Source organism: Gastrolobium bilobum, unplaced genomic scaffold, assembly GCF_033153095.1.
Source record: "Gastrolobium bilobum isolate Gb01-03AN ecotype WA unplaced genomic scaffold, APGP_CSIRO_Gbil_v1 utg62354, whole genome shotgun sequence".
Taxonomy (NCBI): domain Eukaryota; kingdom Viridiplantae; phylum Streptophyta; class Magnoliopsida; order Fabales; family Fabaceae; genus Gastrolobium; species Gastrolobium bilobum.
The window spans coordinates 20931-31028 of NW_026898705.1; the positions used below are offsets into that span (position 1 = coordinate 20931).

Genomic DNA, 10098 nt, shown 5'->3' on the forward strand with positions numbered 1-10098 from the left:
TGTTGATTGTTTTTTCAAGAATAATGTACGTGACATAACTTTATCACTATTTTGCAACTTCTTCTCCATATATGGCCCTGAAATGCTTCGTCGCCCTAAAATGCCTCGTCCACATCCTTGCTATTGAGCAAGTTGAGTGCGAGCTTCAACCTGTGCACCACCAACGAAGAGAAGAGAAATAAGCTAAAGGAGACAACCTCGAATACGAGGAGCTTCTTTGCGATGTCCACACTGGCATCGCAGAATATTCGATTCTAGAGGCTGCACCGTCCCGGTGTCGTGAGCGAGATGACCCAACAAACTCAGTGATGGTGAATAACGAATTTACGTTGACAAGACCGTCGAGAGCGGACACGTGCACAACACTATCTGAACAATTCCTTCCCTTTTTTTAAGCTAAGGTATCAACTTCTCCTCTCAATTCAATTGTATTACAGTATTTCAATATATTCTAATTGAGATGCTGTTATCTTTTACTAATTTGATTCCCTCTGATTTTTATTCTCATCTATGGTAGATGGAAAGATTAAGGCTCTCAATGTTGAAGAAGCTCCCTCTTATGTCAAGGTTTCTGGCGCAGATACAATTTTGGTACAGATGTGAAGTATCTGTTAGTTTGTATGTATTTAGCAAGTCTACAATATAATAATGTACCTCATCAAATGTTGTAACTTGAGAGTTTCTATTGGATCACTTGTTTTTTAGTATTGGACTTTTTTCTGTTGTCACTGATCCCTTCTTCCTGGATGCAATGTTAATATTGTAAAGTATTGGACTTCTATTGTTTTTGTCTCTAGGGAATAATACATGTTTGTTTAATGAGCTATGTTTTTCATTCCTATATGTCAAAACAGAATATTGGGTTGTGTAGATATTGGGTCTGGGAAGTTTGCTGTGACCATGCTGGTTAGGGACTTGTCTGCTTATAAATTTGTCTTTGTCTTTCTAGAGGTAAGTTCGCTTGACTATTTTGATGTCTATGACCTCTTTTTTATTAGATTTTTTTTTGTGTGGTCATTTTTCCACATCCAGACGTGCAGGAATAATCAGTCTGTTTTCTGTAATTATTGCTTAATGTATATTGAATATTGGGTATACTGGATTGTTATTACTTAAGGAGATGCAGGATTACATGGTTTTAATTTAATTTATATCTGAAGTCCTTCTTAACCTTTTTGATAATAGAAAATAGCTGTTTTGTGAATGTTGCAATTATTCTATCAGTTTGGAGGTAATGAAGTTCTGAGAAATTCCTTGAATGCTGGTTCTGGCTTCCATCCTTCATTCTGTACTTTATAGCATGTATATCTTTTCTAGCTTAGGTCAGACTGAGCTATAACTTTCATTGTCTAAGAATAGAGAACTCAACCAATTCGAGTCCTCCCTGAAGAACTTGTCATGGAAACAAGTTAAGATGAGTAATAATGTGAAATTGTGAAGTCTGTTGGTTGGTGATTGATCGCAAATGAACATTTATAATTTCTTGATGGTAAGAACTGTTGTTCCTGCATGAGAGATGTAACTAGAAATGCTTCCAGCATGAGAAATTATATGAATTTTGTTTGGTTTGCCTTACTAAGAAGTTGAGGTAAATGATTAAATTTTATTGTACTTTACGCCCCACACATACAAAAAAAAAGACAGGTATTAATCCAGGTTTTAAATTATATGAATCTTCGTTGATTATCTCACTGATTTTCCAAATTGTTTGAAAGAGATATTATTCTTTCTTTATTAGTACTGGCATGTTGATTCAGCAAGTATTTTTTTATTTTTTTATTTTGTTGTGTCAAGTTTATTGAGAGAGGCAACCAATTCCTAAGCACCATTTTGCACTGATGTTAATTGGGTGTACACTTTTTGATTTTCTGAAAAATAAAATTTTTGGCATGCAAGTTGGCCCTAACCCGTTGGGTTATTTGATTTTTTTGCTTGTGCGGGCTGTTAAAAAAGTGGACTTTTTAGCCCCGCCCCGCCCGATTTGACAGCTCTACTGACTAGGATATGTAAGTAAAAACAGCAACTTTGGTCAATTATTTACTTCGGATTAACAAACCATAGATGGTGATTTCAAATTCTGTTGAGAGGTTAAAGTTGATCATGAGATACTTAATCATTCTAGAATTTATTGTTGGAGGATATTTATTCAGTAAACCCATGCATGTTCCTTTGGAACTTGAGTATGCTATTAACACCTTAACCTAGGTTCCTTTTCGAATTCAGATATGTTATTAGTCTCTGACTTATATTGAAGATTTGAAGTAACTTATCCTTATTAAACCTATAAACATGTGTTTATGAATGTTATGTTATGCTTGAATATTTTACAGCTATCTTTTTCTTCCTCTAATTTTTGGGTGCCTCTCACCTCAAGGTAATGAAACTGCATAGCACCCTTATGAAAGTTAAATTGCCTTGAAGGCAGAAGCATGTAAGATGGAAAAATAAAAATTTTCTCAAGCGAAATCACACAGGCAATCAAGACTCATGCTTTAAGACAGCATGATGTTACCTTTGTTTGTGATTCAAACACCAAGGAGATCAGTGTCAGGTTTGAAGGGTTCAAACCCTCTAATGTTGATCCACACCACCCCACGTCAAAATGCAAGGACACTTCTTGAAAAGCCACCAACTGATCACCACAAAAGCTTGCTAGGCGTCAAATGTGTGAAGGAGGAGGCTAGGTAAAGGTGTAGAAGAGTGAAGTCTTCAGCATGAAAACATCACAAAAGTGGGGTATGGATGCTCTTAGAAAAGGCTAGGTTAATTCCAAAACACTTTGGGAAAACCTAACAAAAGTGGCGCACCAAAAGGATGAGAGGAAGCAAGGATGCAATCAGATTTTCTACTCAAAATTCTGATCACAAATGGCTCACATAAAGGGAGAGAAAGGGTGGAGTTGTTGCAATTCAAAATTCCCAACAACCTACCATTCAATACTCATGAGATTAGATCTTTATCTAATCAAAATTCTGACCTAATGGCCATCATATGGCCAGCAATCTATGCGCCCCATTCAGCCCCAAAAGGGGTCCAGATACGTTGAGCAGTTGCATTTAAATTTGAACCAACTCACTCATTGATTCTCTCAACCAACCAAATCTGATTGGAGCTTATTTGGTTGACTAGATGACACTTATAATCACACCAAATCAGCGCCCCAAACAGCCCTTGGTGATCTCCAAAGATCTCCTCATGATACAAGGGATTCGTTCCAACAAGATCTTATCTTATCATTTTGTTATGAAACAACTTTTCATAGTCAATTCAAATTCAAATTCAAACATTTAAATTCAAACGTTCAAACATTTAAATTCAAACGTTCAAACATTTAAATTCAAAATTCAAAATTCGAATTTAGAAATTCAAATTCAAATTTCAAATTTCAAAATTCAAGTTTCAAATTCAAAATTCAAAATTTAAATATTTGATAATTAATTTAATTAATTAAATTAATTAGTAATGTCTTGGACCTAGGGCTGGCAATATGGGCCGAGCCCGTCGGGCCAGCCCGTTTAACCCACTGATATTGGCGGGTTGGGTTATGAGTCTCAACCCACCAACCCAAGGTAGCCCGCCCCGTTTACAAAAGGAACAAAACGGGTTGATCATGATTCGGGCCGGGTTGGCCCGACGGGTTCATTTTTTTAATATTCGAATTTTTTTATTTTTTTTAATACACAAAAAATAAAATTACAAAATTTACATTGCACTTGTGTGCCCTAATTTTACACCAGCAATTGCGCCGTTCCACCCCTTGAGAGTTGAGATCCTGGCTTCTATTTCTCCCTTCAGATCCACCCCTTCTATTTCTCGCCGCCGTTCCTCGCCGCCGTTCCTCGCCGCCGTTCCTCACCGCCGTTCCTCCCCGGTCTTCGTTCCTGCCTTCGATCTCACCACCATTCATCTTCGTTCCTCTGTGGTGCCTGTCAGATCAAATTATTTTGGATTGTAAGTCCTGTAATCTTTTTTGTTTTGGTCCTTTTGCTTGAATCTGTTATGTCTAGTGATGCTCAATCTGGACACAAATAACAAGTAAATAACTCAGTCAAAATAAATGATTACGCTCCAATTTGATCTGTCCATGAAATTTTCTTTTCATTTTTTATTTTTTATTTTTTCAAATAACTCAACCAATTAATTCTGTAGCTATGGGTGTCATGGAATTGTGTTTAATTGATAATACTGGTACTTAGGTAAGTCAATTTGTGCATTAGATTTTGTGAAACTTTGATTTGATTTACTTCTTTGATTCTCAGTTCAATCTAGGTTCTGAGTTCTGACCAATATTGCGTTCCAAATTTGCACTTTCTACCTAATCTTAAATGGAATAATTTATAACCTGCGTGATTGAGAGTCTATTGGATCATGATGTTGATATCTCTTTGTTCATATTCTTAAACATTTTGTGGCACTTTCTACCTATAAATTAATCAAATAACCAAAAAGACCAATAAGATAAGAGATGTCATCATTTTCTCTCAATTATTGGCATAGCAAGATAGTACCTCTCCACAAAGACATTGGTGACCAGCAAGGCACAAGTATATATTAGGAATGATGGCAGAGTAGCCATTCTTCATATGTTATATTGAATAAAACTCCTCCTAAGGCCTCCCTATAATTTCAGGTGTTGTTTTCCCCAACCAACATGCCACTCTACTTTCTCTCTGAGTTGATTCTGACCCACTTTTGTTAAAGTTTTCTTGCAACCTATCTAAATAAAGGAACATAGAAGACACTGCAAGCTCAGTTTCAATTTTTTATTTTATTTTTTTATGTGATTAGTATTACTTATTTCATAATCTCAAAAAAGAAAGAAGACATGAAATTTTACAATTATAACTAGCCAACCAACTGCATAACTTGTTTTTGAAATCACCCATTAATAGTTGTACCTATACCAAGTAAAAACATTTATCAATTTTCTCATGCAATGGTGGTTGAGGTTTATGACTTTTCCTAGTAATAAGCAAAATTCAGTTTGCTATGAAAGTGTACCAGTCGGTTGTTGAGGTAGAAACACACTTTCAGAGGGTATCCCCATGTAGTTAAGGTACATATATACAAATGTATACACAATACACTTGGCAGCTATTTAGTTATGCTTGGATGTGCAAAGAAACCTTCTGAAATGAAAGTTCGAACAAACTGCTGATGACGGTGCTTAAGAGGGTGAGAAATCTAATTAGTGAAAGAATAGTTTAACCTCTGTTCATAAGAGTCAACTCATCACATACTGTTTGTGCGTTAGTGCGTCTATATTAAGACAATAAATACAATCCATGCATGATAAGAAAAGAATTAGTGCTAATCATGTTTTCAAATGCTGACATGAAGTTTGGATTGTTTTCTAAGCAAAGTCTTCCTATGGCAATAACTTTTCCTTATTAATTAACACTGTTCCATTGATGTTTACCTGCTTTCATTCAATCAAAAGCAAACAAGACATGTGAATCCAAATTATCATGTTTAGTGCCAGAATTAATTGGTTGAGTTATTTGAAAAATTCCTTATGGGTTGGACTGTACTTTATACATAATTCACAATCCTGTGGGCATATTGAAGATTTGGTTTCTGGGCAGGTCTTATCTTCAGAGTGGAAGGTCCATTGAAGGGGCAAAAAACCCACATTACAGTGTCCGTGAAAGTTCCACCAAGGGCTCCATTATTGAAAAACCAATCAACAGAAGAAGGCAAGTAAACTTCCATTCAATATTTAGCATTTTGTCTTCATGGAGTTTTATCTTCCAAGGATTTCCATTGTTATGTTCATGAGTAAGTAGGGTTTAGGAATCTAGTTGCCCTGCTACCCGGCTGTTATGGTTCCATATTTTTAGTGCCTATGCAGCTTAGTAAAAATTGGACCCTGATTGTTGTCCTTTTTAATGAAATATATTCTCATTGTTTTTTATAGTTGATTGTAAATGGAGGTTAATGAACCTATTGATGTGGAAAGTTGTGATAATCAAGAAATTCAATCTGTTGTTGAATCCACAAAGAAGAAGGCAAAAACAGAAACTTCAGATTGTTGGAAGTTTTTTACCAAGATAGGAGTAGCGGATGATGGAATTGAGAGGGCAAAATGTATTGGTTGTAATCAAGAATACAAAGTTGGTGGGAAAAATTATGGAACGTCGCATCTGAAACGTCACATTCTAAAGTGCAAGAATATTAAATTTGAAGATGTGGGTCAAATGATGATAGATATGCAAGGTAAATTGAAAAGTCAAAAAATAGATCAAATGGTATCACGTGAGATGTGTGCTCTTGCAATTATTGAGCATGATTTGCCTTTCAATTTCGTTGAGTATGAAAGGATTAGGATGTGGGTAAGTTACTTAAATCCTAATGCAATTCCAATTACAAGAAATACTGCTAAGAGCGATGTCTTAAAGATTTACATGAGAGAGAAGGAGAACCTTAAAGACATAATGGCTAGCATTCCAACTAGGATTTGCTTAACTTCTGATTTGTGGACAGCTTGTAATACAGAGGGTTACATATGTTTAACAGCTCACTTCGTTGATAGGAATTGGAATTTAAATAGCAAGATTCTTAACTTTTGTCATATGCCTCCTCCTCACACTGGTTTTGAATTATGTCAAAAAAATTTTGATTTATTGAAGGATTGGGGAATAGAGAAGAAGTTATTTTCCATTACTTTGGATAATGCATCTGCAAATGACAATATGGTGAGAAATTTGAAAAGTCAGCTTGGTTTGCAGAAATTGTTGTTATGTGATGGACAATTTTTTCATATTCGTTGTTCTGCTCACATTTTGAATCTAATTGTTCAAGAAGGGTTGAAAGTTTCTAGTGATGCCTTGAGCAAAATTAGAGAAAGTGTCAAATATTTAAGGGGCTCGGAAGGCAGAATGAAAGCATTTAAAGAATGCATTGATCAAGTGGGAGGAATTAACACTTCAAAAGGCTTATGCCTAGATGTCCCTACTAGATGGAATTCAACTTATCTGATGCTTGAAAGTGCTCTTATATACCGACGTGTGTTTTCTATTCTTGAATTCAGTGATAAAAATTATAAATATTGTCCTACACTTGATGAATGGGATAGAGGAGAAAAAATTATGGGGTTCTTGAAGCCATTTTATGATATTACTGAGTTGATTTCTGGCACATCCTATCCTACTGCCAACTTATACTTTTTGCAAGTTTGGCAAATTCAATGTAGTCTCCAGAACACATTACATGATGAAGATGACATTTTAAAGAGCATGGCTGCAAGGATGATGGAAAAATTTGACAAATATTGGGAGGAATATAGTATTGTGCTTGCACTAGGAGCACTTCTTGACCCACGGATGAAGACTTCTGCTTTGTCTTATTGTTATTCCAAAGTTAATCCATTGACAAGTGAAGGAAAAGTAGAAGAAATAAAGAAAAATGCATACAATCTCTTTGACAATTATGCATGTCACGTTCCTCCCTCTTCAAATGCTCTAAGTCAAAGTCTCTGTGATGTTACAAGTGCATCTTCAAGTGGGTCAATATCAATAGAGAAGAAGGGATTTTCAGAAATCATGTTCCAAGTAAGTTTATTTTAATTTGAAATAATAATTTATTTACTTACATTGTATTTTTTAAAAACTTATATTTTTATGTGTTTAATTAACTTGTCAAATATGGTAGGAATTGAAAAAGCACAATCAACCCTTCAATGCAGCAAAGATTGGAAAATCTCAACTTGATGTTTATCTGGGAGAGGAGAATTTAGAGTTTGATGATGATACATTTGATATATTACAATGGTGGAAGGGGAGAGCTAAACGTCTTCCAAATTTATCACTAATGGCTCGTGACTTATTAAGCATTCCTATTACCACTGTTGCATCTGAATCTGCATTCAGCATTGGGTCACGGATTCTTAATAAATACAGAAGCAGTCTCTTACCTGAATGTGTTGAAGCTTTGCTTTGTACCCGTAATTGGCAGAATGGTTTTTCTAGGACTGGTAATTTATTTAATTTGAATTCATTTTATATTGAACCATACTTGTCTGTAAAATTAATTTTTTTTTTCAATTATTATTTATATAGATGAAGGTGCCTCTGATGAGAAGATTGATGAGAAGATTGATGAGAAGATTGATAAATGATGACGATGGCAGTTAATGTTTTGTTGGAGCTTCTTCAAAGCAATGAATCAAAAAGTAGTTTGTGCTTTTTTTTTTTTCAATTTGAATGGACATTTGTGTGTATTGTAGTTAAACTTGATAACTAGTTTTGTGAATTAATATTTGTATTTTATTTTTTGGACTAGCTTGTAGAATCAAATTTAAGCAGCGTTGATTCCTATTATTTATGTAGTTTTTTGTGTTTTTTATGCAGATTTTTTATTTTTAATTTTTAATTTTATGAGTTTTTTTATTTTGGGCGGGCTAGCCCGCAACCCGCCAGCCCGTTCATAAAACGGGGCGGGTTGCTAAGTCTGGCCCATTTTATCAAAACGGGGCGGGCTGGCCCGGCCCATTTTTGGCGGGCCAATGGCGGGGCGGGCCGGGGCGGGCCAGCCCGTATTGCCAGCCCTACTTGGACCATCCAAGCCCATTACATGATCCATGCGCCCTTTTCCCTTTTAGGTTGGCTTCCAAACTTCTTCTTGGGCTAACAACCATTATTAGGCCCAATACCTTTTAATGCTAGATCATCATGGCAATAAGGTGTTAGTGTGTGACCCATTAGGTCCAACATAGCCACTGACATAAATGGGCTAGGGCCCAACAAGCCCACAACTCATTTAATGACAACACAGAGCACTAGCAATGCTTTGTTGCCCCATAACTAGTTAGATTAATGACTTGATCATCCTATTACACATATTTGGTTGCCGTTTTGTCTCATAAGATAAAATTATCTATTATAATCTTAAAATGATGTCGTTTTGGAGTTTAGAAAAAAAATTGCAAGTAATTTTGAAAATTTTGTTTTTCTCTTTTATCATAATTTTACTAAAATACCTGCATTGTTTAACCTTATTTTGAGGTTGTAAGAAATAAATTTATTTCATGTTGGAAGAAAAACGTTAATCCATTAAAAAAAAAGGTTTAGTATCTCTCTTATAAATAAAATATAACTTTATATCCTGGACATAAAAGTGAGTAATTCTATTTTTTCCTTTTCTCTTTCTTCTCTTCGTAGATTAACCCTTTAAAAAAATAATTATATACGGATGTTGTTCAAGTCTATTATCCAAGAATAGTTACAAGCTCACATGAAAAGTTTACATTCAAGCTAAAATGTATTAGTATTGTATTTGGTGAATTCTGAAATGTTGCAGCTAAATTGCAGATGGAAGATGAATATAACATAAACATTGATGCTATGGTGAAAAATCTGAGGAAGGAATTAGTGAAATCACATAATGTCCAACAATGACACGTGCTTGTTCATCAAGGAAGCGTATAGAGTATCGTTTAATATTTTGTCATGTCAAAAATAAATTATGAGGCTGAGAACTATTAACTTTACATCGCCATCAAGTGTGCTTATAGTCCACGGGATTGGTACATCATGGATTAGCATGTGAGATATATATATATATATATATATAGTGAAGATATTCTAACTACTAAAAAATCTTACTATTAATTTACTACCTATCACATCACCATTAGATCAAAGATCACTACAAAAAACACGCCGTTTAGCCACATTCAAAAACGTGGCTAAATTTAACAATAAATGTGGCTAAACAAGACTACCACACTTTTGCCAAACGTGGCTAATCTTGGCGTGGCATTTATTTTGCCACATTTTTCTTCTAACTTTGCTACTGCTGTCAAGAGTGTGGTAGCATTATTTTGGCCACGATTATACTGACATTAGCCACATTATAAATGTGGCTAATTTGTTGGGAGAAAATCAAAAAAAAAATTAATACGTCCTATTTCTTTTATAATATGTCTCTACTCAAATTCTAGCATTTTTTATTTTATTTTATTTTTTTTGCTGTTAATTAACCTTTGAAAAAAAGGAAATTTCTACCCAAATTCCTTAATAAGATCTATAAGTTGAAATATGATAAAAGGAAAGAACAGAGATCCAAACATTAGCATTTCCCAATCACATATCCTCTTGA

General features: G+C 34.8%; 1 protein-coding gene across 1 annotated transcript; it reads left to right on the forward strand.

The window, feature by feature from the left end:
* The first annotated feature begins 510 nt into the window (after nt 1-510).
* On the forward strand, nt 511-8116 carry LOC133318502 (zinc finger BED domain-containing protein RICESLEEPER 4-like). The gene is made up of 9 exons (XM_061520501.1): nt 511-599; nt 855-951; nt 1225-1288; nt 3738-3951; nt 5586-5700; nt 5934-6524; nt 6630-7550; nt 7651-7972; nt 8058-8116. The coding sequence occupies exons 1-9, from the start codon at nt 511-513 to the stop codon at nt 8114-8116; spliced, it is 2472 nt and encodes an 823-aa protein (XP_061376485.1).
* The last annotated feature ends 1982 nt before the right edge of the window (nt 8117-10098 follow it).